General features: G+C 53.6%; 1 protein-coding gene across 2 annotated transcripts; it reads left to right on the top strand.

Annotated features, from left to right (window-relative positions):
• The first annotated feature begins 625 nt into the window (after nucleotides 1-625).
• SCARB1 (scavenger receptor class B member 1) lies at nucleotides 626-21,246 on the top strand. 2 transcript variants are annotated; one of them, XM_064522034.1, is made up of 13 exons: nucleotides 626-815; nucleotides 4,885-5,042; nucleotides 6,648-6,789; nucleotides 7,500-7,703; nucleotides 8,019-8,114; nucleotides 8,713-8,825; nucleotides 10,918-11,084; nucleotides 11,796-11,914; nucleotides 13,459-13,532; nucleotides 14,452-14,503; nucleotides 14,997-15,143; nucleotides 18,095-18,220; nucleotides 19,086-19,219. In XM_064522034.1, the coding sequence occupies exons 1-12, from the start codon at nucleotides 696-698 to the stop codon at nucleotides 18,218-18,220; spliced, it is 1,518 nt and encodes a 505-aa protein (XP_064378104.1). In that variant the 5' UTR covers nucleotides 626-695; the 3' UTR covers nucleotides 19,086-19,219. The 2 variants fall into 2 exon arrangements, with proteins under 2 accessions (XP_064378104.1, XP_064378105.1); XM_064522035.1 differs by lacking the exon at nucleotides 18,095-18,220 and having other exon boundaries at nucleotides 19,086-21,246.
• The last annotated feature ends 2,914 nt before the right edge of the window (nucleotides 21,247-24,160 follow it).

Genomic DNA, 24,160 nt, shown 5'->3' with positions numbered 1-24,160 from the left:
TGGTGTAGCTCTTCGGTGAGCGCAAAACAATTACATTTGGTGCTAATGAAGCGAAGCATTTTATGCTCTAAATGTTAAATGTTAAATCTTTTGTTTTAATCACAAAGGGATCCGTTGTCTCGGTCAGATGCCTTTTGGTAGCTTGGATGTACTGCAGTGCCGCAAGGTTAGCTCCTCTCTTCAGCGCCTTCGGTCGTACTGGTTTTTGAAGGAAAACTCCGTCTCCCACAGGATTGCTGTAAGTAACAAAGATTTTTCAAAAGAAAAACTTCTGCGTGCTGGCTCTTAAAACGCCACCGCTGGAGGAAATCGGGCACGGCCTGTAGTTCTGTGACCCGGCTGGCCAGCTCAACAGACGCAACAGGGGAAAAACACCCCGTTAAGCCTGGAGGTAAAACCCACCCGTCCCGCCGCGCCTTGTTAGTCCCAGTTTCCCAGCCGCTTAGCTCGGCCCAGCCTGCAGCCTTAGCAGCGGGACGGCTGCGTACAGCTGCTTTGAGAGCGGCTGCTCCCTCCGCCGCGCTGCCTTCTCCCGGGAATCTCGGCGGGGCTGTGGGGCAGGGCCTGCGCCCGAGGCCCGGACCCGGCGGGGGGGGAGGCACCGCCCGCCGCCCGCCCAGGGGCGGCCCTTCCCCGCCCGCCGCCGGGCTTAAAGCGGCTGCGGGCGCAGGCGCGGGGGGCTGCGCGCCTCGGCCATGGCTGCGGCGCGGCGCGGGGCGGTGTTGGGGCTGGGGCTGGCCGGGGCGGTGCTCGCCGCGCTGGGCATCTGCCTGCTCGTCGTGGGGCCCCTCGTCGTCCGGGAGCAGGTCGTCAAGGTCGGTGCGCGGGGATGCCGCGGCGCGGGCCGTGCGGGGTCCGGGGGGGGGCGCGTGGGGCACGGCCGGTGCGTGGGGCCTGGGGTGCCTGGTGGGGACAGGTCCGTGGGGTCCAGAAAGCCCTGTGTGCGGGGGGGACTGGTGCGGGGGGTCTGGGGAGCCTGGTCTTCTTGGGGGAGGGGGCCAGTGCATGGGGTCTGGGGGGCCTGGTGCATGCCCAGGGCTGTTGCGCGGATGGCACCGGTGGATGTGGGTGGCACAAGTCTTGCTTGTTCCCCACGTGGGGTTACGGGGGTGTTGGAGGCAGCCGAGCGCCAGCGGGTCTGCCTCCCTGCAGCGCCTCCGAAGTCGAAGCGCAGGTGAATCCAGGGGTGGGATGCAGCCGCGCCGGGGCTGGACGGGCAGTTGCCCTCCTGTAGCCAGGGCTTTCTGCAAGCTGGAGTCGGCCCAGCACCTGCAGCGTGGGGCTGGGCGCAGGTGATCTCGGCTCTCGCCCCGGGTGCCGTCCTTCCCCCTGTCTGCGCAGCCCACGCCTGGAGCGCCGGGCGCTCCTCGCACGCCTGCGCACGCAGACTGCCAGGCTTCAGCTCGGCCTGCCACGACGTCTTCTGCGTTCCGAGCTTCTGCGGCTGAAGTCCTCCTCTGCTCCTAGACCAAACAGCTGGAGGAGCCGCCCCTCCGAAGACCTGTCTCCCTGGGAGAGAGGGGTCCCGAGGCTTGCTCAGCCCCGGTTCTGGCAAAACCTTTCTCACGCCTGTCCGGGTTAGCTCCTCAGAACGCTGCTCCTGGCTCAGGAGGTGGATAAGTACTTGATAGCTAAGGGCTGAGGTTACATGTGCCACAGCATCCTCTCCACACACGAACTTCTGTTTTAACTTATTCTCGGAAAGGCGCTTGGCTGCCTGGCTGAGGAACGCTAAGCAGGCTCGGTGCCTGGTCAGTAAAAGCTGGTCTTTGCCAGTTCTGTGCACCCGAGAAGCTGGTATGTGTAAATAAGAGGCTGAATGGCCACCACAGAATGGGAAGATGGGAAGTAGGGAAGCAGCATCTTTGCTGCAAGAGAATTTCCTGCCCGCTTCCTCTAGCTAATTCCTGATAACTTGTAGTGGGACCTGAAGATGAGGAAAAGCCTGAGCTTTGTTCCTCCTCAAGTCTCCCCTCATCTCGAGCGCTTGGGCTCCAAGTCTTCAGCGTGATACAGATGGTCCCAAGTGGTCCTGGTGAGGCTTAATGTAAAATGGAAATAATAGCTGGGTGCTGATGTCTAGGATGGCCAGAAATATCCAGGGCCTTACTGAAATTCCCAGGTTGGTCTTCAGAGTGCTGGGTAGCAGGGAGAGCTGAGCCTTGAAGGCACCAGTGCTGGCGCAGCGGGGTTGGGCAGGGCCGGTGGAGGGTGGCTTGCCCATCTCACCTTCCGCAGCTCTGCTAAGGTTGTAGCTTTGGGGCTGTCTTTATGGATAAAGTCAATAGGGGAAGCACACAGTAGAAAGGGGAATGCGGAGCCCAGCTCCCACCCCGTTTGCAGGAGCTGAAGCTGCTTTGGAGGCTGCACTTACTGCCCTGGTGACAGGGCCGCCTGTGACCTTGGCTCAGGAAAACCTGGGGACGTGGCTTTTCTGGAAGCACCTGAAGTTCCGTGGACCTGCCTAAGATATGAGCTTTAACACAGTTAAAATACTTCAACTAACTTGCAGTTGGTTAAAAAGCTGATAGCTTTTTTTTTTCCTCTTCTGAGCCAGGGTGTGGGCATGCAGTAGTGTAGTGCATGAATTGGCTGCAATAAATAATTGACCTCTTCAGCAAAATATAATCAGCGCTCAGGCTGCAGCAGTCCAGGCTGTCCTCGGCCATATCCAGCCGGTCAAGTGCCTGTGTTGCCTTTGACAGACATCTGTCGCTTAACATTTCTTCCGTCTGGAAACTCTTCTATTTCCTCACCTGAAAGCTGGGAAAAGACTGAAAATAGCAAAGATAGTGCTACAAGTTGTAGTGGGATGAAGGAGGAACACGGTGAGAGAGGGTGTGGAAGACAAGATCTCACGTTTGAGGTTGCACTTGAATGCAGCAGAGCTGAGGTTTCTGCTAGAGATTCGGAACGGCAGCTGTTTTGTTGAGCCTTCTTCCTGGAGAAGCACGATTTAGGTGCTGCTCATGTAGCTTGTGGTCTTCTGGTCCTGCCCAGAGGAGACTGGCAGCAGCATCTTTCTGCTCCTTGGGAGCTGAGATCAAGATGGTCAGGAGACAGCAACCCTCTCAATGATGTTTTGTAACCCATCTTAGTTAAAGCTCTCCTACTTCAGACATATGACCATGTTTGTGTGAACCTACAAGTAGCTTAATTCTAAGGCTGCCCTTTTAAGTAGATTTTACTTAGCCGCGTCCGTGGCGTACCTGGAGTTACTGCGTGCACACGGGAGAGGGCTGAGGAAGTGTCAGGGAGCTGGGACGCAGCTCTGTGCGGCTGTGTGTACATGCTCTGTGAATACACATGCACAGCACGGCGTCCAGTGAGCCCGCGGGAGAGTACGCGAGTCTGGCATAATGTGGGTGGCTGGGTGCGAAGGGGTAAGATCCGGAAAATAAAGGAAAGCAGATGTTGTTGTTCAGACTCTCTTGGACAAACAGAGTGAAGAAGGGTTATGAAACGGGCTATCTTTCGCTTAGCTGCTGTTGTCCTCCAGTGGATTCTGGGCCGTAAAATCCTTTGTGCTTGCAGGATTGAGACTCGAGCCAGCAGCAGCAGCTGGGCATGGAAGTGAACATGGGAGGGTTTGCGTTAGGTGCATTGCACTGTGCCGGGGAGGCATCTGCTCAGGGTTAGGGTTTAGAGGGTCTGCCAGGACCCTGAGCCGGGGCTGGCAAAGCCCTGCTGCTCCTGGGCAGCCGTGCTGCCGGGGCCCTGGGGGAGGAGAGCTGCCACGGGGCTCAGCTGCCTGCTGTGGTGTGATGCCCATGAGTCTTCACCAATTAGTGGATCAGAGCTGTTCCCAAAAGCAAGCCTGGCTGTGGTGGGAGGCACCCAAAGTAGGTGTTCAAGGTGCAGTTCTGGAGCTGAGCAATAAACCAGGGGTGCTGTTGACTCTGAAGCAGGCTGTGCTGGTTTGAGTCAAAGGATGTCGGTCTTCAGAGGTGACTCTAGTTATTTCCAGCTTGACTTGGTGGGTATAGCTCAGTGAGCACAGCAAGCTGGTGGAGACCTTCAGGAGGAGGAGTGTGAATACAGTCTAGCCAGGCCTGGCTGTGGCCAATTGCCCTGGTGCCCCTGACCAGAGCAGACAGAGGGCTGCTGTAGTCCCGAAACCAGTCCCGAGAGCCAGGAAGGAAATGATGCCTGCCCAGATGTGCGACACCTGGACTGGAACTGATGAAGGCTTACAAGTGTTTTTGGGGTTCTTGCAGGCACTACCAGTGAATTTTAAGTGATATAAAAAAAAATGATTATCTAGTGCCTTTAACTTGTCTTTTGCCCCACTGTGAGTCACTGCAGGATGACAACTAAGAGGAAGAAAAGGCACGTGAGCACCATCAGGACACAGTTTGGTTGTTGTCTTTGTTCTCTTTGCCTGGTTTTAGGGAAGTTGCAGGCCCTCCCATCCAATACCCAATTAGGTGGTTGGAGGTTGCTTAAGCTCTCCTTTTCCAGGCCTGTCAAATGAAAACATGGCAAATGAATTAAAGCTGCCAGGGCAGGCTCGTTTGTGCCAGGCAAGTCAAACATGCAGAGCTGCGAATAACTTGGTACTGCCTTGGCTGGCAGAGTGCAAGCCTCTAGGCTGTCGAAACAACTTTGAAATCCTGTGGGTGGGAGTCTGGAAAGTTGAGCCTGAATATATAAGCCTGCAGACATCTTGCAGCATGAACTTGCTGCTTGTGCATACATAAGTTCCCGTTTTAGGTCTGGTTCTGTTTTACTGGGCAAGATGCGCCTGAGTCCCCTGGAGAAGGCCTGCCGACGCAGCACTGTCAGCTGCTTCTGGCGAGGCTGTGCCTCCGGACAGCGGGCTCTCTAAGCGAACGTGCTCCCCTGGGGCAGCCCAACCTAACGTGGTGTCTCCTTCCTTTGTAGAACGTGAGGATCAACCCCAGCAGCATCGCCTTCAGCATGTGGAAAGACATTCCTGTTCCCTTCTACCTCTCGGTGCACTTCTTCGAAGTGGTGAATCCCCAGGAGGTCCTGCAGGGAGCGAAGCCGGTTGTGAATGAACGCGGGCCCTATGTTTACAGGTCGGGTGCCGATTGCTAGACTTCTGGCCGACTCCTCAGGGAAGAGGCATGGCACTAGCGTGCTCGGAGTGAATCCAGTGATGTAACATTTCAGAGCAATTACAAAACATTTGGTTGCTTTATTGTTAATGCCAGGAGTAGGACCACTGGCAGCCGAGGCTGCAAGTCCTTCTGGTTCGGGCTGTGGAGCTCAGGCCTGTGCTGGGAGCTTGGGCCTGTTAACTAGCCACACCTGGGCTGATGCAGTCCCAGCGCAGGGGTGAGGGGCGACCACGTGGTGGGGGGCAATCCTTATCTCCAGAGGGGACTGGAGTTTCATCTTAGCTCGCCATTTAACGGTCCAGCTCCAGAGCTGGAGATCTGAGGCTGAAGTCACCTCTTATGATACCAGATTTCCTGAGTTGTCCCGGACATCTCACCTAACAGGATGAGACCAGGAGTCTGCCTGCAGTGAGCGCTCTGTTTAGGAGAACCAGTGCGGAGCACTAAAACTGGGTCAGGTCCACCTACAGCAGGGCTGGGGCTGCTGCCACGGCTGAGGATGGTGGTTGAGCCCCCAGACGCCTCTGCAGACCTGGAACCCAAAGTGATGGGAGATGCTGAGTTGAGTCGGTGAAGTTATCCATGAATAGCAATATTCAACATGTTAGTGCCTACACATGTAGGCAAGGTCAGGTCAGCAGCCTAAGCAAGCTCATGTGGGAAGATTAGTGGTCTAATCCAAAGCTGTTTGAGTAACGTTAGGGGAAACCTGGCAGTACGTATATGGCCTCGTTTGCGCTGGACTTGCCAGGTCAGCACTGTAGGACCATGTGGCTTCTGTATGTTGTGATCGTGTCCACAGTCACAGGCTTGGGGAAAAGGCTTCGCTTACAGTAAATAAGAATAAACAAAGGGGCAAAGCTTATTAGTGTCCTTAGGTTTCTTCTGAGCAAGATTAGTGCCCTTCCCTAGGCATGGGTCATAAAACGCAGGCTCCACAATAAAGGACTTTGTTTCCGCTGGTGGATTGAGCAGTGGCTCTCTGTGGTGCTGTAACAGCTCGCGCTGTTGGGGACAACCTTGCAGTACTGCAGAGGATCGCAGCCCCCGCACGAGACACCTGGTCTGCCCCAGCTGCATGTGGCATGGACCAAAGGCAGTGCTGCAAGGCAGCATGCAGAAAATCGGCGTGGGGGGTGGTCCCAAAGCTCTGAGGAGCAAGGTAGCCCCCACGCCATGTGGAGCATCGTGCTATGGATGGCTGCCCTCAACCTGGGAGAGATCGGGGAACTTGGAGCAAATCAGTGTGCGGGCTTGTCAGTGGTGCAGGTCTCTTCTTGCTCGGTATTCCCATGTCTTGCAGGCTGTTTCTGCGTGTGGGATGGTGTAGGTGTGCTTGTCTGCTCACTTGGGCATCTCCCTGATGAGGCTGGGCCTCTCATCAACTGCAGATGAAATGTCAGAGGGGGTTTATTCATTCCTCCGTCAGCAGCAGATGTTTTTGTCTCAAACTACCCCTCAGCTGACTTCTGAGCTGGGCAGAAATACCCCAATATCTTCCTGGGGTGGTTGAAGGCTCCCTTGCATCGGGGAGGGTTCCCATGATCTCCTCTCTCTTTGCAGAGAGTTCAGGTATAAAACGAACATCACATTCCACGACAACGACACCGTCTCCTTCCTGGAGTACCGGAATCTCTTCTTCTGTCCGGAGCTGTCTGCGGGCACGGAGGACGACTACATCGTCATACCGAACATCCTGCTCATGGTAACCTGCTCCCCAGAGCGGTGCCGGCGTCCCCGCTTGCCGGGGGGAGGATGGTGCCCAGTGATACCTTGCAGCTTGCTTTCTTGTTGGGCTCGAGGCCCATTAAGCCAAGATGTAGTTTAAGCTTAAAGAAAGAATAAAGACGTTCTTAAGCTTAAGAATGTCGCCCAGTCACAACTCTGGAGAAACTGTGCTAGCTGGTACTGCGTAGTGGGGAGGCTCAGCTCAACTCAACTCCAACAGCTTACCTAAAATAATCCCTCAAGATGTGGAGATGAGACAAGGGGCGGTAGTGACTGAGGTGTTACCCGTGGTGATGTTCTGCCCAACAATAGCTATTCTTGCAGGACAGATGAGGCCTTTCTGAAAATGAGAGCGTGTGGAGGGGTGATGTGCAAAGAAGCTGGACGGGAGTCTAACCTTGTCCCAGCCGCCTCTGGTGAAGTGATGCCTACAAGCCCTCAGTGGCTGTTGCCGCTAGCTACATTATCTTTCCAAATATGGGATAAATAGTGAATGAGTGATAGTGGTGCATATTTGGAATAATAGTGAATGGCTTCCCTAAAGGATTTCTGTAGGACTGTAGAGCAGTGCAGCAGAGGAACCTTGCTGAGCACTGAAGATGTGTTGCTGCTTTTTAAAAACTTGTTTGTTTGTTTTTAACTCTTTGAGTAAAGACAGTTCTTGTCTCAGAGGTTTTTCTTTCCCAGGGGGCAGCTGTAATGGTGGAAAAACTGCCAAACTTTGTGAAGCTCTTGCTGAGCGGAGCCCTGGCTGGCCTGAAACAGGAGGCATTCATGAACCGGACAGTAGGAGAAATCATGTGGGGATACGAAGACCCTCTTATAGACACACTAAACATGCTTGTGCCTGGCTTGATCCCCTTCCAGGGAAAATTTGGCTTATTTGTAGAAGTAAGTAAACTGTTGCTTGGAAACGCTAGAATTGCACTGATATTGCTTGTAGGATCAAGTGTCCAGGCATTCCCCCTCGCAGATGGTTCAAAGCACTTTTATGTGGTTGATGGTGGTTGTGTAGGCCTTCCTTAATCCTTTCTTCAGTAGAAACTTGACAGGTTAGAAACTGTGCCAAACCATAGCAACTGAAATGAGTAGAGTTCAGTAGCTTACTGCATGTAAGCTACCAAGCTGATGGAGCATGTGGAGGTGTTAATATATTGTAGTCCTGCTGCATATAATGGATTAAAAGCTAGTTTCTTCTCTCTGCAGTTCAACAGCTCTGATTCGGGACTGTTCACAGTGTATACAGGCATGGAGGACATCAGCAGAATTCACATGGTGGATTCATGGAATGGATTAAGAAAAGTAAGTGTTGGGTAACAAATCCCTAATATTGGGCTAGTTACTGCTTTAACGCAAGACAAACTGAAAGCCATCAGTGCTACTGCGAGATCTCTGGCTTGTGGCTTGGCAGGTAGGTTTCTGCAGGGCTTCAACCACCACAACTTCAAGTTGCCAGAAGGCTTGTCATGAAGCATTAATCTCCACCCATCAGCTGATAGACTAGGGCTTGAAGTGCTCTAACAGATGTTCGTGTCTGTTGGCTGAAGTTCCAGGCTCTGGGGGCCTGTGTTCTTAAAGGCGTTACTTTAAATATCCCCATGAAAGGGGTGTTTATTCTTTCTGTGGAATTTCACTCCAAACTAAAATCGAGTGGATCTGCAGGTCAACAGTTATGTGATCACTAAAGACGTGGATTTTGCCCCATTTGTCCATTAACAGGGCAGGTATTTGAATATAGTGACCTTGATATCTCAAGATCTTCCCTTTAGCTCTATGCTGAAGTTAAGGTCTTACAGTGGCGGTAAGTCTATAACAGCAGTTTAGAGTGGAAAATGGTCTGTGCAGGGATGGAGAGAGCGAGCTCGTCTGCCCGAACTCCAGCTCTCCTTCTGTCCTGCAGGTGAATTACTGGCAGACCGACGAGTGCAACATGATCAACGGGACCTCGGGGGAGATGTGGCCGCCATTCATGAGCCCAACGTCGCTGGAGTTTTACAGTCCCGACGCCTGCCGGTGAGCCCACGGTGCCCCGCGTGGCCTGCAAAAGTCCCTCTCCTTGGCCGTGCAGGTGCTCGGAGGCGTGGGGCTGATACGGAGTGGAACAGCGTACCTGTGCGGTGGCACAGGGCACGAGGGACCAGTTTCTGTAGTTAAAGCTTCAGCTACGGTGCAGTCATGCAGCATCTGAGCTTCACAAGCAATGTAGCTGCCCAGTTAGGTGCATCTTGTGATAGTCATAAAAATATCTCCTAGGTCACTGGAGAAATCTAACCTACACTTGTTGAATGAGCAGAAAATGACCAATCTAGATAAAGTGTGGGAGGAGGAATGGAGAAGTGAGGACTGTCTTACGGAAACTTAGTTATAACCATTTGACCACAGAACTTGCAGCTGGCTAATTGCTTGCAAAAATAATGTCAGAAGAGCTAATGCTGATATTCCCAGGCTGCCTCATTTCTGTTTGAGCCCTCTGCCTTGTGCACCATTGACTGTAGCTGATCAAGCAAAGGTTAAAGTGCCCTGCGGATTCTGCCCTGCTCATGTTGAAACTTCCTAAAGCCGGAATGAGGGGAAGTAGAGGAGGCAGGCCATGGCACAAAGCCCTATCCCTAGCTTGGGGGAGATAATGTTAATTCAGGCTTTGCGGTTAGTGCTGCAAAACAAGCAGAGTGCTCGTGCTGGATGGAGAGCAATGACCTCTTCCAGCTAATCGGCAGTCAGCTGAGGCAAGTATTAGTGTGCAAGACGCATCAGCAAACACCCAAAAGACCTGGAGCCAAGGACTTGGAGGAAGTTTTACGAGTAAATAGAAGTTAAATAAACCTGTCTGTATCTGTGAAACTAGGAAAATCTTCTAGGGAACTGAGCACATGCTTTCTGGCAAGACATAAAGTGAAGTGAAAGAGGTCGTGGTGGGGCTCTAGTTAGGGTGCGAAAGCTTCCCCCAGGACACGATGCAAGGGAAGTGGCTCCTGCGGAGGAAGTGGCTCAGGTGTGCTGATGACACTGTCTCTTGGTAAACCAGTGCTGTTGGTTCTCCCCAAAGCTGCTGTTGCAGCATCTCTGCTGGCCCAGCTGGCCAGGGAGGAATCACAAATGTCAACTCTAAGGGAATAATAAGGTGCCCCTCACCCTAGCTGCCTCTTTCAGGAAAAAAATGCAGCTCCTTGGGCTAAAAAAGCAAAACTGTTTGGGAGTCCCGTTGTGCTGAGCATGAGTAAGAGCCCATCTGTCCCCGTGATGGGGACATTGGGGGTGGCTGGTCTCCTCAGTTTGCACATTCCGTGCAGCCAATAGACTGAGATGCGGCCATGTGGATGTCCCCACGAGGCAGGCTATGTTTTACCCTGCTGATGTGCTGCAGCAGCTTCTGCCACCTTGCCAGAAGGCGACCACAGCTGAGAAGCATGCCCGTAACTGCCAAACGTGCTTTGCATCCTGCGTCCCAGGTTTCGGTCCTGGAAGGCAGCCATGGGGGTAGGCATCCTCCTTGGTCTAACCAGGTTGTATCTCCGCAAATCTTGCTTGGGTGTGAAGGAGGGAAACTTCCCTCCTGGAAACTTGCATCTACCCTGGCCAGCTGGTTTGAATGATGCAGCACAGAATGACTGGCCTGTTGTACCCAGAAAAAAAATCTGGCTGCATGATATAGTTCCTAAGGTAAGTTTTTCCAGTCCCCTGATGGCCTACACACTGCATGCTGCAAAAGCAGAGATTTAGCCACTGTCCCTCTCTTGTGACAGAGCCCTTCTGCCTTGGAGCCAACACTTGCACAAAGAAGGTATTATCTCTCTAGAGATCATCTGTGGAGATTATTATATGTCCTTAAACAAGTCTCATCTAGTTTCTGCAAACAGATTTATAAGCCTGTGAGTCTCTTCATAACTAGTCCTGACCAACTCTTTATCTGTGCTTAAAACAGAAAACAAATGGCTTAAATTATTGATTCCAAACCAAAGCACTGCTCTGAGTATTTATCTTGATCTCAAAGTCTAAGTTACACTGCAACTGTGATCTTACCCAGCTAAGATAAGAACCCAGTTCTGTTCTCAGAACCTCTTGGCTGTTGGCTAATCCTAACTCCTCTCTGCTGAAATGCTTTTAGGTCTATGAAACTGGTGTATGAGCAGTCTGGGGAGTTTGAAGGTGTGCCCACCTATCGTTTCGTGGCGCCGAAGACGCTCTTTGCCAACGGCACAGACTACCCGCCCAACGAAGGCTTCTGCCCCTGCCTGCAGTCTGGTGTCCAGAACGTCAGTTCCTGCAGGCTCAGTACGTCCTTTCCTCCTCTGCTGCCTCCACACTTCAGTTCTTCCCTGCCATACCCTTGCCGTGCCAATATTTAGCGGCAGGGACGTGGTATGAGGCCTCCTCTCCAGGAGGTCTGCTCAGCCGCCTGCCAGAGCACTGAAAGGTGCCGTGGGGTCTGTTTGCGTGGCTTTCTGGTTTGTGCCCCTGCAAGCCTCTGGACAAGGAGGGAAGGGGGGGAAATCTTTGAGCCTGAAGCCCATCTGCCTGTGGCCCAGCACCAGCCCTGGGTCCTCTGGAGCACCCAAGAACATGGTGGGAGCCTTTCCTCCTCCATACTGGGGTAGGAGGGAGCAGGCAGGTGAGCAAAGCACTTGCTAGGGTGGGGAAAGGCTGGCCATGTAACTGCCAAAGTGAACTTTAACGTTGGACGATTGGTGTGGATTACGCAGGAGTGAACCTGGACTTCAGTGTCCTGACCCATGTCGGGGCACAGCAAGTTACTGCAGCATTGAATGGTGTGTTTGGGAGGGAGACAGAGCTTAACCCTAGGTCTTAGCCTTCCCCAAGTGCTGAGATAAGTTGCAGGAGGGATGGGAAGGAACCTTCTCACTGGGAGGGGAATGATGGAAACAACTTAAAGCCTGTTCAGAACCAATGCTTTCATGGCTAAAAATGTCAACAAAACTCTCTAATGGGCTTGGCTGAGCTGAGGATGGCTTTGCTCTCATCCAGATGCCCCCCTGTTCCTTTCCCACCCGCACTTCTACGATGCTGACCCGGTCCTGGTGAACGCCGTCGACGGGCTGCACCCCAACAAGGAGCAGCACGCGCTCTTCCTCGACGTGCACCCGGTGAGTGAGCCTCTCTGAAGCCTTGGCTCCAAGGGAGGAGTCCTGCCTCGGGCGGGGGGTTAAGCCGGGGTATGGGCTCACTGTCCGGGGTGGGGGCATCTCCCAGCGGCTGCCTGGTGGCCTCCCTCTGCTCTCGTGGTGCTGACTGGTGCAGGTTCCATAGTGCAGAGGCTGGCAAGGGCATGTGCAGATAAAAATACCAGAGCCATAAACTAATTGATTAGCTCACCTGGCTTCTAGAGGATTGCAGAACCAATTAGGAGCATAATTGTTTTGATAAGCACAGTCAAGTTTTTCTTTCCACTGACTCAGGAATGTCTGTAACACCAGGAGGTCCGTCTGGCAGCACCCCGGTTGTGCCCAGATCTGGAAGCTCGTACTGTCAGGACAGCTGGCCAGCCAAGTCTAAAGACCCCTCTAGCTGAAGCATTGCCACTGCTCTTGGGCTAGCTTTTTCCACCGTCCCGGCTTGCCCTTCTGGCTGGCTGCTTCTACACGGGACTGGCTCGATGTTGTGCTTCTTGCGTGTCTGTAGCATAAGGATAAAGGAACCGCTCCGGCGGTGACTAGTTAGGTTGTCTTGAGCCATCTTTGCTGTCCCAGCTGCTGATGGGGAGGGGGCTTTGGGCTCTTCCACCCATGGCTCCTATTGCCTGTGATCAAATCTTCCAAATGTTTGGCGATGTTAGCTCAGGCAGGGAAACAATTCCTCCCTGGAGGTAAGGTAAGTGTGTTATCTAGGCATTGGACTCTCTCTCTGGCTTTCTTATCATAGTCAAGAAAATCTAATTAAGTTTATTACAGTATCAAACATCTTCTGATAATAGATAAAGATATAGTTAATTGTACTAGCTGCAGTCTCCTGAGTATGGCCCTGCAATAAGGGTAATCCAGCGAAAACTCTGCCCTTAAAAACGTGTTGCAAAACTGCAGTGTCATGAGAAACCGGTGCCTTTGAGTGTCAGCAAGACCAGTTTTGCAGTTTATCTTCACTGTCTTAGTCTGCCGCTGGACAACGACAGCAGTTGATACCTAGTCATAGTTATGAGAAATGTCCTAGGCCCTTGGCTGTGCGTATGACTTTTTTTTTTTTTTTTTTGTATTGGCTTGTCTTCGTCAAACTTCCTGCTAGTAGGATGAACAACATAGGACACCCGTAGTGCTTGAAGGAGCACCAAAAGCAGCAGCAGGGCCTGTTTAAGTTAGCTGCGTGCCTTCACGGGCCAACCCCAGGGACGCTGCCCGGCGAGAGTGCAAGGGAAGGGGGCAGATGGCGAGCTGCCCCCGGCAGTGCTGCCTCCGTGGGCTGTCGTCCCCAGAGCTGGGGACGTGGTGCCTGGGTGACCAGTGCTCGCGTGCCGGTGGCAGCCCCAGCCCCACTGCTGCCCCTGCGTGCAGCGACTGCAGTGGTTCTCTGCACGATCCTGTCAATCGCTCTGGGGAAGTTGCACCCAAAGCGGCTTTGGTGGAAAGCCAGGGCTGCTCTTCTGCAAGGAGGCAACTGCTGGCTGCCCTGGTGACGTGGTTGGTCTCTCCCTTTGCAGATGACGGGCATCCCAATGAATTGCTCCATCAAGCTCCAGCTGAATCTGTACATAAAGCAAGTGTCTGGTATAATGTAAGTAGTGTCTTTTGGAAACGGCAGTCTGTCTTCCTAGAGCTTGAAGTGTTGCTGACTCTGTAATCAGGGTATAGAGCTTACTGTCCCCAAAGATGAGGCAGCTCCGAGCTCACCAGTTCTGCTGTGGCAGAAGCCAGCTGGGTCACATGGTGAAATGTCAGCTATTCCCTGACCTCAAACAGCCCTCCGTTAGCAGCACGCTGCGTGGTTGCTCCTTTTGTCAGCTCTGTCTCCTATGCCTGACGGGACAGTCGTCATACGAATGCTCTGACAGCACCGCTGTTACGCGGGAGGTGCAGGGGCTTTTTGCCTGTGTTGTGCAGCTGCTCAAAAGCTGTTGCGCCCGACGTGGGGAGGCTAGGAACAGTCTGCTTTCAGCACTGAAAGTTGAAGTTACCCTTCCAAAAAGGCCCTTCCAGCTATCTCCGGGACCCTCTTTGGAAGGGCTCTGCAACAATGTTATGCAGTGCCAAGTGTTAAACGCCTGCGAGAGTGGGGACATGCATAAACGCGCTGCGTTATAGACCAGCTGTGCACTGATAACAGCCCTGGTGTTGTGAACTTGGCTACAGCACCCCTTAGTACCGTGCAGGTGACGGAGGTGTCTTGCAATTGCAAGTTTAGTGTTCCGGCTCCGAGGGAATGCACCTGGAGCCCGGCTTTGGGAGGGCACTTACTGCTCTCCCTGGGCAGTTGAGCACACACGGAAATGTAAGCTCTGCTCTTGCAAGAAAGGCCCTAGTTGGACCTGGTCCCCGAAGTGGGGGAAGGCCCCTGAAGCCGGAGGAGTTGTTGCTGCCTTGCACTGTTTTCCTGGCCACTCTCAGTCTCTCAGACCCTTCCCCGTAGGAAGAACCAAGGCACTAGTTGTGACGTGATCCATCAGAAATCTAAACGTGCATCTCTCGCTCCCCAGACAAACAGGGAAGACTCAGCCAGTGGTCCTGCCGCTGCTGTGGTTCGCAGAGGTGAGCTGTACGCCCGCCGCCTTCCTCGAGCTAATTCCGCAGAAGGTCTCGTGCGGGAGGGTGGAGGCTGCTTCCCCACCGCCCAGAGCTGCCGTGCTTGGAGAGGGCTGTCAGTGCTGTTACGTGACTTCCCTGGGGAACTGTACTTTCAATAAAGCTTTAAGCCAACTAGACTTAATTAGGGGACCAACAGAGGGCTTTGCAACACTTGGCTGCATGCCTAATCCCTCTGAGCTGAGCAAACCCCGCGCTGTGCTTGGTTAACCTCTGGTTCTGTGCTGAACGCGGGGGTAAACAGGAGCCAGAACAGTACTGCTGCCGTGCCCCACGCTAATGCCTCAACAATTCGGTAAAAGCTTCTAGCCTGACTGAATCCTACTTGGAAAATTCCCTAATCCCTGCTGGGAGTTGTTGGGAGGGGAGTTGCACAACGGGTCTGCCTCAGCACTGGGCAAGAGGGAAGTGCCACTAACAATTTTGCTTTCCTGAGCAGAGTGGATCCATCGAAGGCTCAGTCCTAAAGCAGTTTTACACCAACTTGGTGCTGATCCCATCTGTGCTGGACTATCTGCAGTACATCTTCCTTGGGCTGAGTATCCCTCTCATTATCACAGCAGCTGTACTCATGGCAACGAGTAAGGTAAGAACCTGCGGGTGTCTAATGGTAAATGCCGTTACTCAAATCAGACTTAATCAGATGATGTAGATTGGGCTGACAATCTAACACTCCTGATGAAACGTAGGCCGATGTCATGAAGCACGTCCGAATGTTGCCAGGTGCCTGTACGTAACAGCAGGACTTCCTTAGCCATCTAGGAACTGGGCTGCGGATAGATAACACAAGAGCTTTTCTGCCCATCTCAATACCCGATAGTGACAAAAGTGGACTCCTGTGGGAGGAAGCATTCCTCAACTCATCCAGCTAACGGAGGAACAAACTCCTCAGTCTGGTGCTCTTGTAAATCAGCAGTTTGCTCAAGTCTGAATGTCTCTGCAGGGTCCCAACAGCTTCCTACTCTGAACAGAGCCTTCTTCTCTGGTAGCCACTTAAGCGCAGCTTGTTCATAAAAGAAATGTGGTAGCTGCATTCTTGCAGAAAGGTCACAGGTACTCTGCCCATGTCTCAAGCCAGCCTGGACTCCATCATTTCCCTAAAATTCACTTGTTTCCCTGCAAGTGAAACTGTTCTGGATAGCTCTGGAAGTTGGACCCTTTGTGGATCTGGACTTAATGAGAAGTGACAATCTCCGAAGCATGTGGGAAGCTGGCACCTAACCAGAAGTTGGCCCACGATGGGGAGGAGCAGTGAGGATGCTCGATGCCTGGCCCAGCAAGAACCTGAACTGTCTGTACCTAAGGCTCTAGGGATAACAAAACACTGAGACGCTTGATGGAGACCTGTGGCTCCGGCTCCAAAACATTCCTCTGATAACACTAAGCTCCTAGAAGCTTTAGCTCTTGAAATAGAGACCTAATTCCCTACCCTAACCTATCAAAACAAGCTTATTTAGTTTAGCACTAGAGTCAAATAACCTGAGCTGGTTCTCAAGCCAAGAACTGAAGAGGCTACTTGCGGGGATAAGAAGGCGATGCTTAAGGGTAGGAGTGGGCTCAGGTGAGAGCATGTGCAAGAGGCTGTTCTCACTTGGCTTCCTGTAACTGCCCCTACTGGAACAGTAATTCAAACCCCATTTTAAATGGTTGCCAGGGTTTTCCAAGTGTCGCGTAATTGGATTTTAACCAAGCCTACAACAGCATAATTGACTTAAGCGCATGATTCCAAATCCCTTTGTTCCTCCACGCGCTCCGCAGCAATGCGGAGGGAGCGCTGGGGCCGGGAGCTCGAGGCCGAGCCCTTCACCTGCGGCCTGACCGCTTCGGGAGTGCAGCGTGCCGCTCCGCTTGCCTTCACCCAGTGCAGGTGGTCGCTGGCAAATAAGGTGGACTAAGCAGTTCAGGCTGCCAGCACAAGTACTTGACTCCTGTCTGCACAGCCAAAGGGATGCTTTTAGAGGGGGCTTCTTCCTAGCCAAAGTTAGAAATACCTTGCCGTAACATTTCTGGGGCTACCTCTACAGAAAGTCACCTTCTGCCCTTGTCCAAATGTGTGAATTTGCAAGGCCGCCTTTGCCGGGTTGTGACAGCGAGCAGACACTGCCCACCAGAAGCCAGCAAGCTCCAGCCATGGGGCTAAGGCTGCGCCTAAGGTGCCCCAGGTTTTTCGAGCAGGAAACCTGACTTGCCAAAGTCCGTTGTTCATCTTCCAGTGATCGGTCCCTCCTTTGAGCTTCTCCTTGCAGCTGCTTGCTGAAGTGTCAAGCACCTGCTGGAGGCTCCTCGTTTCCTGAAAGGCACCCCGAAAGCCTGGATGTCAGGCACTCAAGTCTCGTAGTGCGCTGCCAGGCTGCGAGAACAAGCATCCCCGCAGGAATGGGGGTGCCCTTAACTGCTGGGAACTGCACAAACCTTTGAAGTGGTATTTGGCAGACCATGATGTTGTTGCTTAGCTCCAGCAAATCTGACAAATACTCGCAGTCGTTGGGCAGCTGCTTCTCCAGGGCCTTGTGCAGCCCTGGGCTGCTGATTCACGTTGCTTTATGCAACTCTTAACTCCCAGTATCAAAGAGCCTCAACCATGCCAGAATGGGTCAGGAAGCAAAGCTGATTCTTAAATTCACTTTAGTCAGCTCAATATCTGCTTGTGAAATATCTCAAGCCCAGGCACAAGCCAGCTGTTAATATTCAGGGGCTCAGCAGCTCCCACTGCTACTTGCAAAAGTGCCATGAACTGCTGGAACTAAAATCAACTGCAGGAAGTGTCTGGCTACCTGGAAAGTGAATAAAAAGCCTTAATGATCTTAGAAGTCTCTAAGGCACCTATGCATCAACACACGAAAGTCTCTTTCTAATGAATAGAGAAGAGCTTGTAAACTGGAAGACAGTAATTTGCAGCCAAGGTGCATTTCCCAATTTGATTGAAGTGTTGGTAATCTAGTAATGATTGCTTAATCATGCACAGTCCTCCCTCTCGAAGTCGCAGGATGTCACAGGGGACACTGAGCAAGGGCATTGTCCACAGCTGTCACGTGTCATCCAGTGCAAAGGTCTCCCTTAACCAAATTTCTTCCTGGAATTTCTTGCCTGCCTCTCCAGCTTCCAGAGGGAGCAGTGTGCCTTAAACTCGGTCCGGGTGAGGTACCGTGAAACACTTAAATTCTTAGTCTAGCATGTAGTGGAGCCAGTTTAAAATGCATCTGTTGAGTCTACAGTTCTAAAATGTGTAAATCTCCTCCTGTACAAGCACAAAATGTGCCAAAATGCAGCATTATTAATCTCTTCTGCAAACATGGTCTAAAACCTAAATAGTGACACTTGCTTAAAATGCAAATGGACCATTTTAAAACTGGCTTAACACTGACCAAAATCGTAAATAGAGGACAGCTTAATATAACCTACAAATTGCAGTCTTCATTAATAAGTAGATTGTAGTTCAACAGTGATTAAAACCTTCTTAAAATCTCCTTCTTAAAATTGGAACTTTCATGGAATTCATGTTAAAGTACCCCATAAAATAGCCTGATTATCTTCTAGGAAAAATGCTCTTTATTTTGGAGTAGCAATAAAAAGAACTCAGACATTAATAAGGCCAACCAGGCCACCTCTGCCAAAAAGCTGCCTCCGGTTAAGGGGACGGTGTTGCGGGAAGCCAGACTGTAGGTGGGTACCCAGCCAAGGTAACATGCTTTGCTCATCCTGATTTGATTAAGCTTTGCTTGAAACCAATCAAATGAAAACGCTTACTGTCCACATGTACCAGACGTGCCCTCTTGGCCAGCTTTGACATAAGTGTTGCCTCCCAGCTTTATCCAGGGCAATTTATATGTCTTAATACTCCCGCTTAAGCAGGCTGCAAGCAGGTGCTCTTATTGTTTCTCCCCGTGTACCTGATCTGCAGCCCTAATAATAAGATCAGCAGAGATAAGGGTGAAAAATAGCATTGGTGTGAGGGAACGCTTTTCTCACCTTTCCCCAGAGTGTTTGTGAGATCCAGGGGGTAAGTTTTAAAAAGAGCAAAAGCTCATGGGGCTACCGGAGCTCGCTGCCTCGTGGATTTCGCTCTCCTTCAGCATCTAGGGCCTTGATTAAAAAGGCTTTCCACAGGGGACCTTTGGGGTATCAAATATCTGGGTGTGTATTTAGCTGGTGCTCCAAGTATTAGAGGGCAGGAATGGAAATAACTTCATTCTGCTCAGGAGAGGAGATGCAAAGATCTTCTATTTAAGAAGCCTTCAGAAGAGGGTTCTTGAACACATCAAAATCTGAGAGGTGTTGGGTGCAATGAGGGATGGGGTGTGATGCTGTGATCCTGCCAGGGGAGCTCTGGAAATCCAGGTGGCTTTGTTCCGTGTTGGGAATTGGCTGTCACGAGGTCTGCAGACCTCAGACAGGTCACAGCACGCTAGGAGATACTGGAGATGGTGGAGCGAAACGGGCATGCTGGAGCACTGCAGCCTAAGCACTGTGAGGTCTGGTTCGTATTGCAACTGCTGGGTGTGTAGTTGCTGCTGTCTTCTCTGTCCAGAGAACCACCGAAGAGAAGAGCCTGCGTGAGCCCGACACGCAGAGCAAACCCCCTCAGCTCTCTGAGGCAACGCCGCTCCTGCAAGACGCCAGTACGCTGAACCGGGACGATGCCGACGCCTGAGGTGCCAGCCCTTGTACGCTCTCCGCTGGGAAGCACGCCCGCGCTCGGGGATAAGCACCGCTTTGGGTCCAGAGAGCACCCTGGAAGGTGACGTCACCCTGAGCAACGCATCTAGGGACTCTGCACGTCACTGCAAAGCCGCCAGACAGGATCATGGCACCAAAACTTGCTGCACCAGGGCACAGGTGAGGCAAAGGCTCGCTCCTTCCAGCACCTGCGGCAGGATTCAAGAACGCTTGTCTGAACAGTGCTGACATTTGCCATAGCCCCTCTCTAGTGGCTGGCAGGCAGGAGTAAAGGCAGTCCCTGGCTGATCTGAGGAGTTATTTTGCTACTTAAGACTGCCCGTTGCCAGGAGTGAAAGGCACTTTAAGATCCTTTAGAACAAATGAGATTTGTACATAGAGCAATGATGGGATTTAGTGATCTTTCTAAATGCTGCTGTTTTATATCCCGTGAGAATGGGGCTTGCTACCCTGAAGTTTTATTGACCCGTCCTGGGATTGGACTATCCTGCAGATCAGTTCTGGGTGCTGTCGCTTCAGTGATGACTTTCTTAAAGGCCCTTGAGAGTACCTGGAGCCTGCCCAGGGTTGCTCCTGCCTCTGTGTATACTGAATAATACAGTGCTGATTTAAAAGCCCCAAATCTGTGCCATGATCTTGAGGTCCAGTGATTCCAGTTCAAAGCCCCTTTATTGTTGCTGGCTTTCTCCTTGCTTTAGATTTAGGTAACTGAGGGAGATAAGCCTTGCCAAAAAAAAAAAAAAACCCTGTTTGGGGTACATCTGACCTGTCACTTAGCTCCCAGCAGACAAGTTGTCCCTGCTGCCAGCTTGCCCCTCCAGGGTCAGCTCTCTGACGTGCGTCACGGGTGCTGTAAGGTGCTTGCATCGCTCTGCCCGGGCTGCCAGCATGGAGGAGGGGGTCAGCTCCTGCCTGTACCCTTCCTTGAGCATTAACAATGATATTTGTGCTTCTGAGAGGGAGGAAGCTATGTGCGATCATGGTGGTAATGATGGCCTTAGGATCTGCCAAAAGTAGTGCAGACCAGAAATGAGGCCTTGTGGGATCTGGGGCTGGAAGTTAACTGGGAGGGATGGGTGGGGGCCACTCCAGTGAGGAAGAAGCCCTTAAGCCCAGGGCTATTTCAGGGTTAACTACCAGTCAGCAGCTGTCTACCACACCTGCCTTCCCGGCTTCCGCTGTGGGAGACTGAGCAACACTTTGAGAGGCCGAAAGGACCAACGCTGGTGCCTCTGGAAGGGTAAAATACAGCGTAGGGAGACTTGTCTCTGCACCAGAGTGCTTCCAGCCCTGCGGGTAGCATGGGTACTGCCATGGTCGGGAAACCACTGCATTTGCGTACAGCAACTCTGATCTTCCGGGGGTAAGCAATATTTTTCTCTTTCATGCTACCATCTCTTACTACGCAGGAAGAGAACAGGAGAGGAAACCACCATGAGCAGCTCCCAGGCTCGTGCATTCCTCATTGGCCACATCCCCAGCCCTGCAGCTGGGGTTCGGGCTGTCTCATCACTGAAGTAGCCCAGACACAGCACAGTGGAGGGGGAAGCTAGGAGCTGCCAAGCTCTTGGTCCGTAGGCAGAAGTTGGCTAGTTCAGGCCTAGATGCCTTTGAAGCATCCTGTAGGCAGGCTGTGGCTAGCAGAGCCCTTCCTGCGGCCGGTGCTGTGCTGGGAAGTTTCTGTGGCATGATCCTTAGTGAGGACAGTGCTAAAACTACAGCTATAAACCCTCCCTGGTCTTGAATCCAAAATTCTTCACCAGCAAATGTTGGCTCGCAGCCTACGGCTTCAGCAAGCAGTGACCAAAACGGGCACACAACGGAGGCACCGTCTCGCATGCGGCGCTACGGGGCCCTCGATGCACCGGTTCACACGCGTAACACCTAGCTTTGTGAGGCGAGACTAACGGTTGATCCAAGATCACTCCCCTTGAGCTTGCCTGGTCAAGGTTTTGATGATGTACTGTGCTAATTGCTTTTTGTACTGATAAAACATGAACAAACTACTGCAATGCTGGTCGTGGTAGAGTCCTTCTTAAGCTCTTTATGGGAATGCAATAGTGTAAGAGCACTGCTCTGTAAGACAGGGCTGCATGTTGCATAAGTGTTCGGAGCTCTGGCCTCAGGCTGCAATAAAAGCAGCTGTGAATGATGGTGGGGTGGGTGGTGCTGGCACGGCAGGAGCTGGGGTCTGTGTCAACACGTCCTTCTCCAGTTGTGCCACCTGCGGTTCTGGGAAGGCAGGAGGCCGAGCTGCCCAGGCCTTCCTCAAACTCCTGGAGCTTCCTAGAAGCTGTTTGAGGTCGGTGTGAGCTTCCCGGAGCTGTCCTGGGGTTCCCAGAGCTGCTGGGAGCTTTCTGGAGCAACCCAGAGCCTGGAGCCATGCTCTGGAGAGTCCTAGGGCCTGAAGTGCTAGGAAAAACTAGAGAAATCTCATTTTAAGAAAGTCCCTTTCAGGTGTCCTAGGGCTTGACTAAAGGCTTCCTAGAGCTGGGAGGGCACATAGGGCTTGCTGCTTTTTTTTAGAGCCTTGCTGTGGCTTTCTGGGGAGCTCCTTGAGTCTTTCTAGAGCTTGCACAGACCAGACCCAGGGCTTTTCTAGAGCACCGCCGTCTGCCTCCAGGCATTTCGTGGGGCTCCTCTGGAAGCAGCCCCCAGCAATCCCAGGGCTGGGCCTGGAGTCCTTCCACCACCGTCTCCAGCTTTCCTGGCCTGGGGTGCTGCTGGGATCGCGGGCCGGGGGCACCTTGCGAGGGTGGGCTGGAGGCAGCGCCATTTGGGCACAGATGTGTGTTTTGTGGAGGCAGAGAGATGCCCCGGAGCCGAGGAGGTGGAAATTAGAGGGGGTCCGGGGGGGATGTGGGGTGCTAAAGAGGGGCTGGGGCCATCCCTAGGGGTGCGTGGGGGGGGTCTGGGGTGTTAAAGGGGGTCTGAGGGTGCGGGATATATTAAAGAAGGGGGCTGGGGGTGATAAAGCAGGGTCGGGGGTGGCCAGGGAGGGCCGAGGGGGGGTTGGGGCGGGGAGGGGGGCTGGTCCGGCGGCTGCCTGCTGCGCCGCCGCGCGGCCGCCGGGGTGCGCCGTGGTGCCGCGCCGCGGTGCCGCGCTGCTGCCGCGCCGGGGGCCCCGGGCCGGAGGAGGAGGCCCCGGGGCGGGGGAGGAGGCCTCGGGCCGGGGGAGGAGGCCCCAGGCCGGGCCGGGAGCCTTCGGCGCGGCGCAGCTGCCCGCGGAACAGCGAGGCGGGGCGCGGGGAAGCGGGCCGAGGCCTGCCCGGCCCTAGCCCCTGCGGCCGGGCCCCCGCGGTGCAGGCTGGGCCCGCTGCGGGCTCCCCCGGGGCGGCGTGAGGCCCAGTCAGGCCGCCCCGGGCCGGGAGCTGCCCGGGCGCGTGGGTCCGTCATGCCGGACAGACCCGGACGCCCCCGCAGCGGGAGCGCCGAACCGCTCCTCGGCGTGGCAGAAAGGCCCTGGCAGTCCTGGCCTCAGGGCCCCCCGTCAACGGACCTGCAGGCCAGGCCGCGGAGTGCGAATTCCCTGGGGATGAAGCACGAGGACCCGTGGGGTCTCCCCCCGCGCCGGGCCATTCAGCCGCTTTCTGCCCTCGGCAGCTGTGGCCGGCCCAGGGTGCTGCCATCAGGCCGGATCGATCGGCCTGGCTGCCGGCGTGCTCCCTCCCGGCGCGCGTGGCTGCGGCCGCAGCTGGTCGGCGGCACCGCAATATGGGTATTCATCAGCTCAGAGCACTCTGATTGTATTTCTCCCCTGCTTCAGTCACCTTGTTGGCTGCCTGCGAAGTTTCCAATTCATTTTAAAATGCTTCTCATAACCCCCAAGTCCTTTCCTGGCCCTGACTCGCTCTCCCTTGCCAATTCCCTCTCCTTTGATCCGCGTACATTGTGTTCCCTGGCGATGGGACTGCTGCAGCCCCAAACACGGGCACGGCGCAGCCGGTGCCCTCGCTGCTGCGGGTTGGCGCAGCAGCCTCTCTCCCTCCTCTGCTCGAGGTTAAATACATCTACATTTTCCCAAGGGTTTTAATTGGCCTAAACGAGCTCGGTAATTATCGCCACGGTCTCACGTGCCTGTGGAGAGCCTTGGGGGGCTGCTTGCTGAAACAGGTTGCGCGTCCACCTTCTCTGGAAGTAGGACAGTGCAGCTCCCCCATGCTGGACCTCTCCGTCCAGCACCCTAGCAGGGGAAGACCTGGGGGCCCACCACAAACCACCCTGTAATACGGTGGGGAAGCGGATAGTCCTGCGTGGCTCTGGGGACGCAGGTGAGTGGAGTTGTCCTTGCGGCCTTTCCATGGGCATCACCCCGGTGTGCCAGGAAGGGGACCGCTTACCCCATCCCTGTAGAAATGCAGGCCGTGAGCTGTCCCTGTTCCCATTGCCCAGCCCTGTCCCACCACCCCACTCCTCGGAGCACCCCGGCCCATCCGTCCTCCCCAGGATGGGGTGGTGGGGCATGGGGAGAGGTCGACCCTCCTCAGACCCTCCTGCACCATGATTTGCATCTGCTTTACTGCCACCACCTGTGCCCAGGCACCTCCCGAGTGCCACCAGGTGTGTGCCATGGGTGGGCAGGGTTAAACCCCAGCAGCTGCTCTGAGCTTGGCTCTGAGCCTGCAGAGCAAATCCTAGCCTTGACATGGGCACAAGTCTCTCCTTGTTCCTGCTGCAGTGTGTGGCTGCTCTGCTGCAGTGTGTCCAGGTTTCCTCCTGAGCATGTGCAGGCTGCAGCTCCAGGTCCCCACGTGCAAGGAGCCTGTGAACTTACAACAACAGCAAAATCCTCCGGTGATGCAGGACGGTGAGTGGGAGAGAAAGCCCTGGGGCTGCTGTCTTGGAAGGAAACTACTGTGTTTTGGCTCCTTGGAGGCTTTTTTTGTTTGTGTTGAAAGATGAGATGGAAAGTTGCTGCTGCCCTAC

The sequence above is a fragment of the Dromaius novaehollandiae genome, chromosome 17 (genome assembly GCF_036370855.1).
Source record: "Dromaius novaehollandiae isolate bDroNov1 chromosome 17, bDroNov1.hap1, whole genome shotgun sequence".
Taxonomy (NCBI): domain Eukaryota; kingdom Metazoa; phylum Chordata; class Aves; order Casuariiformes; family Dromaiidae; genus Dromaius; species Dromaius novaehollandiae.
The sequence above is the reverse complement of the archived record's forward strand: the minus strand, read 5'-3'. Positions and strand labels throughout refer to the sequence as shown.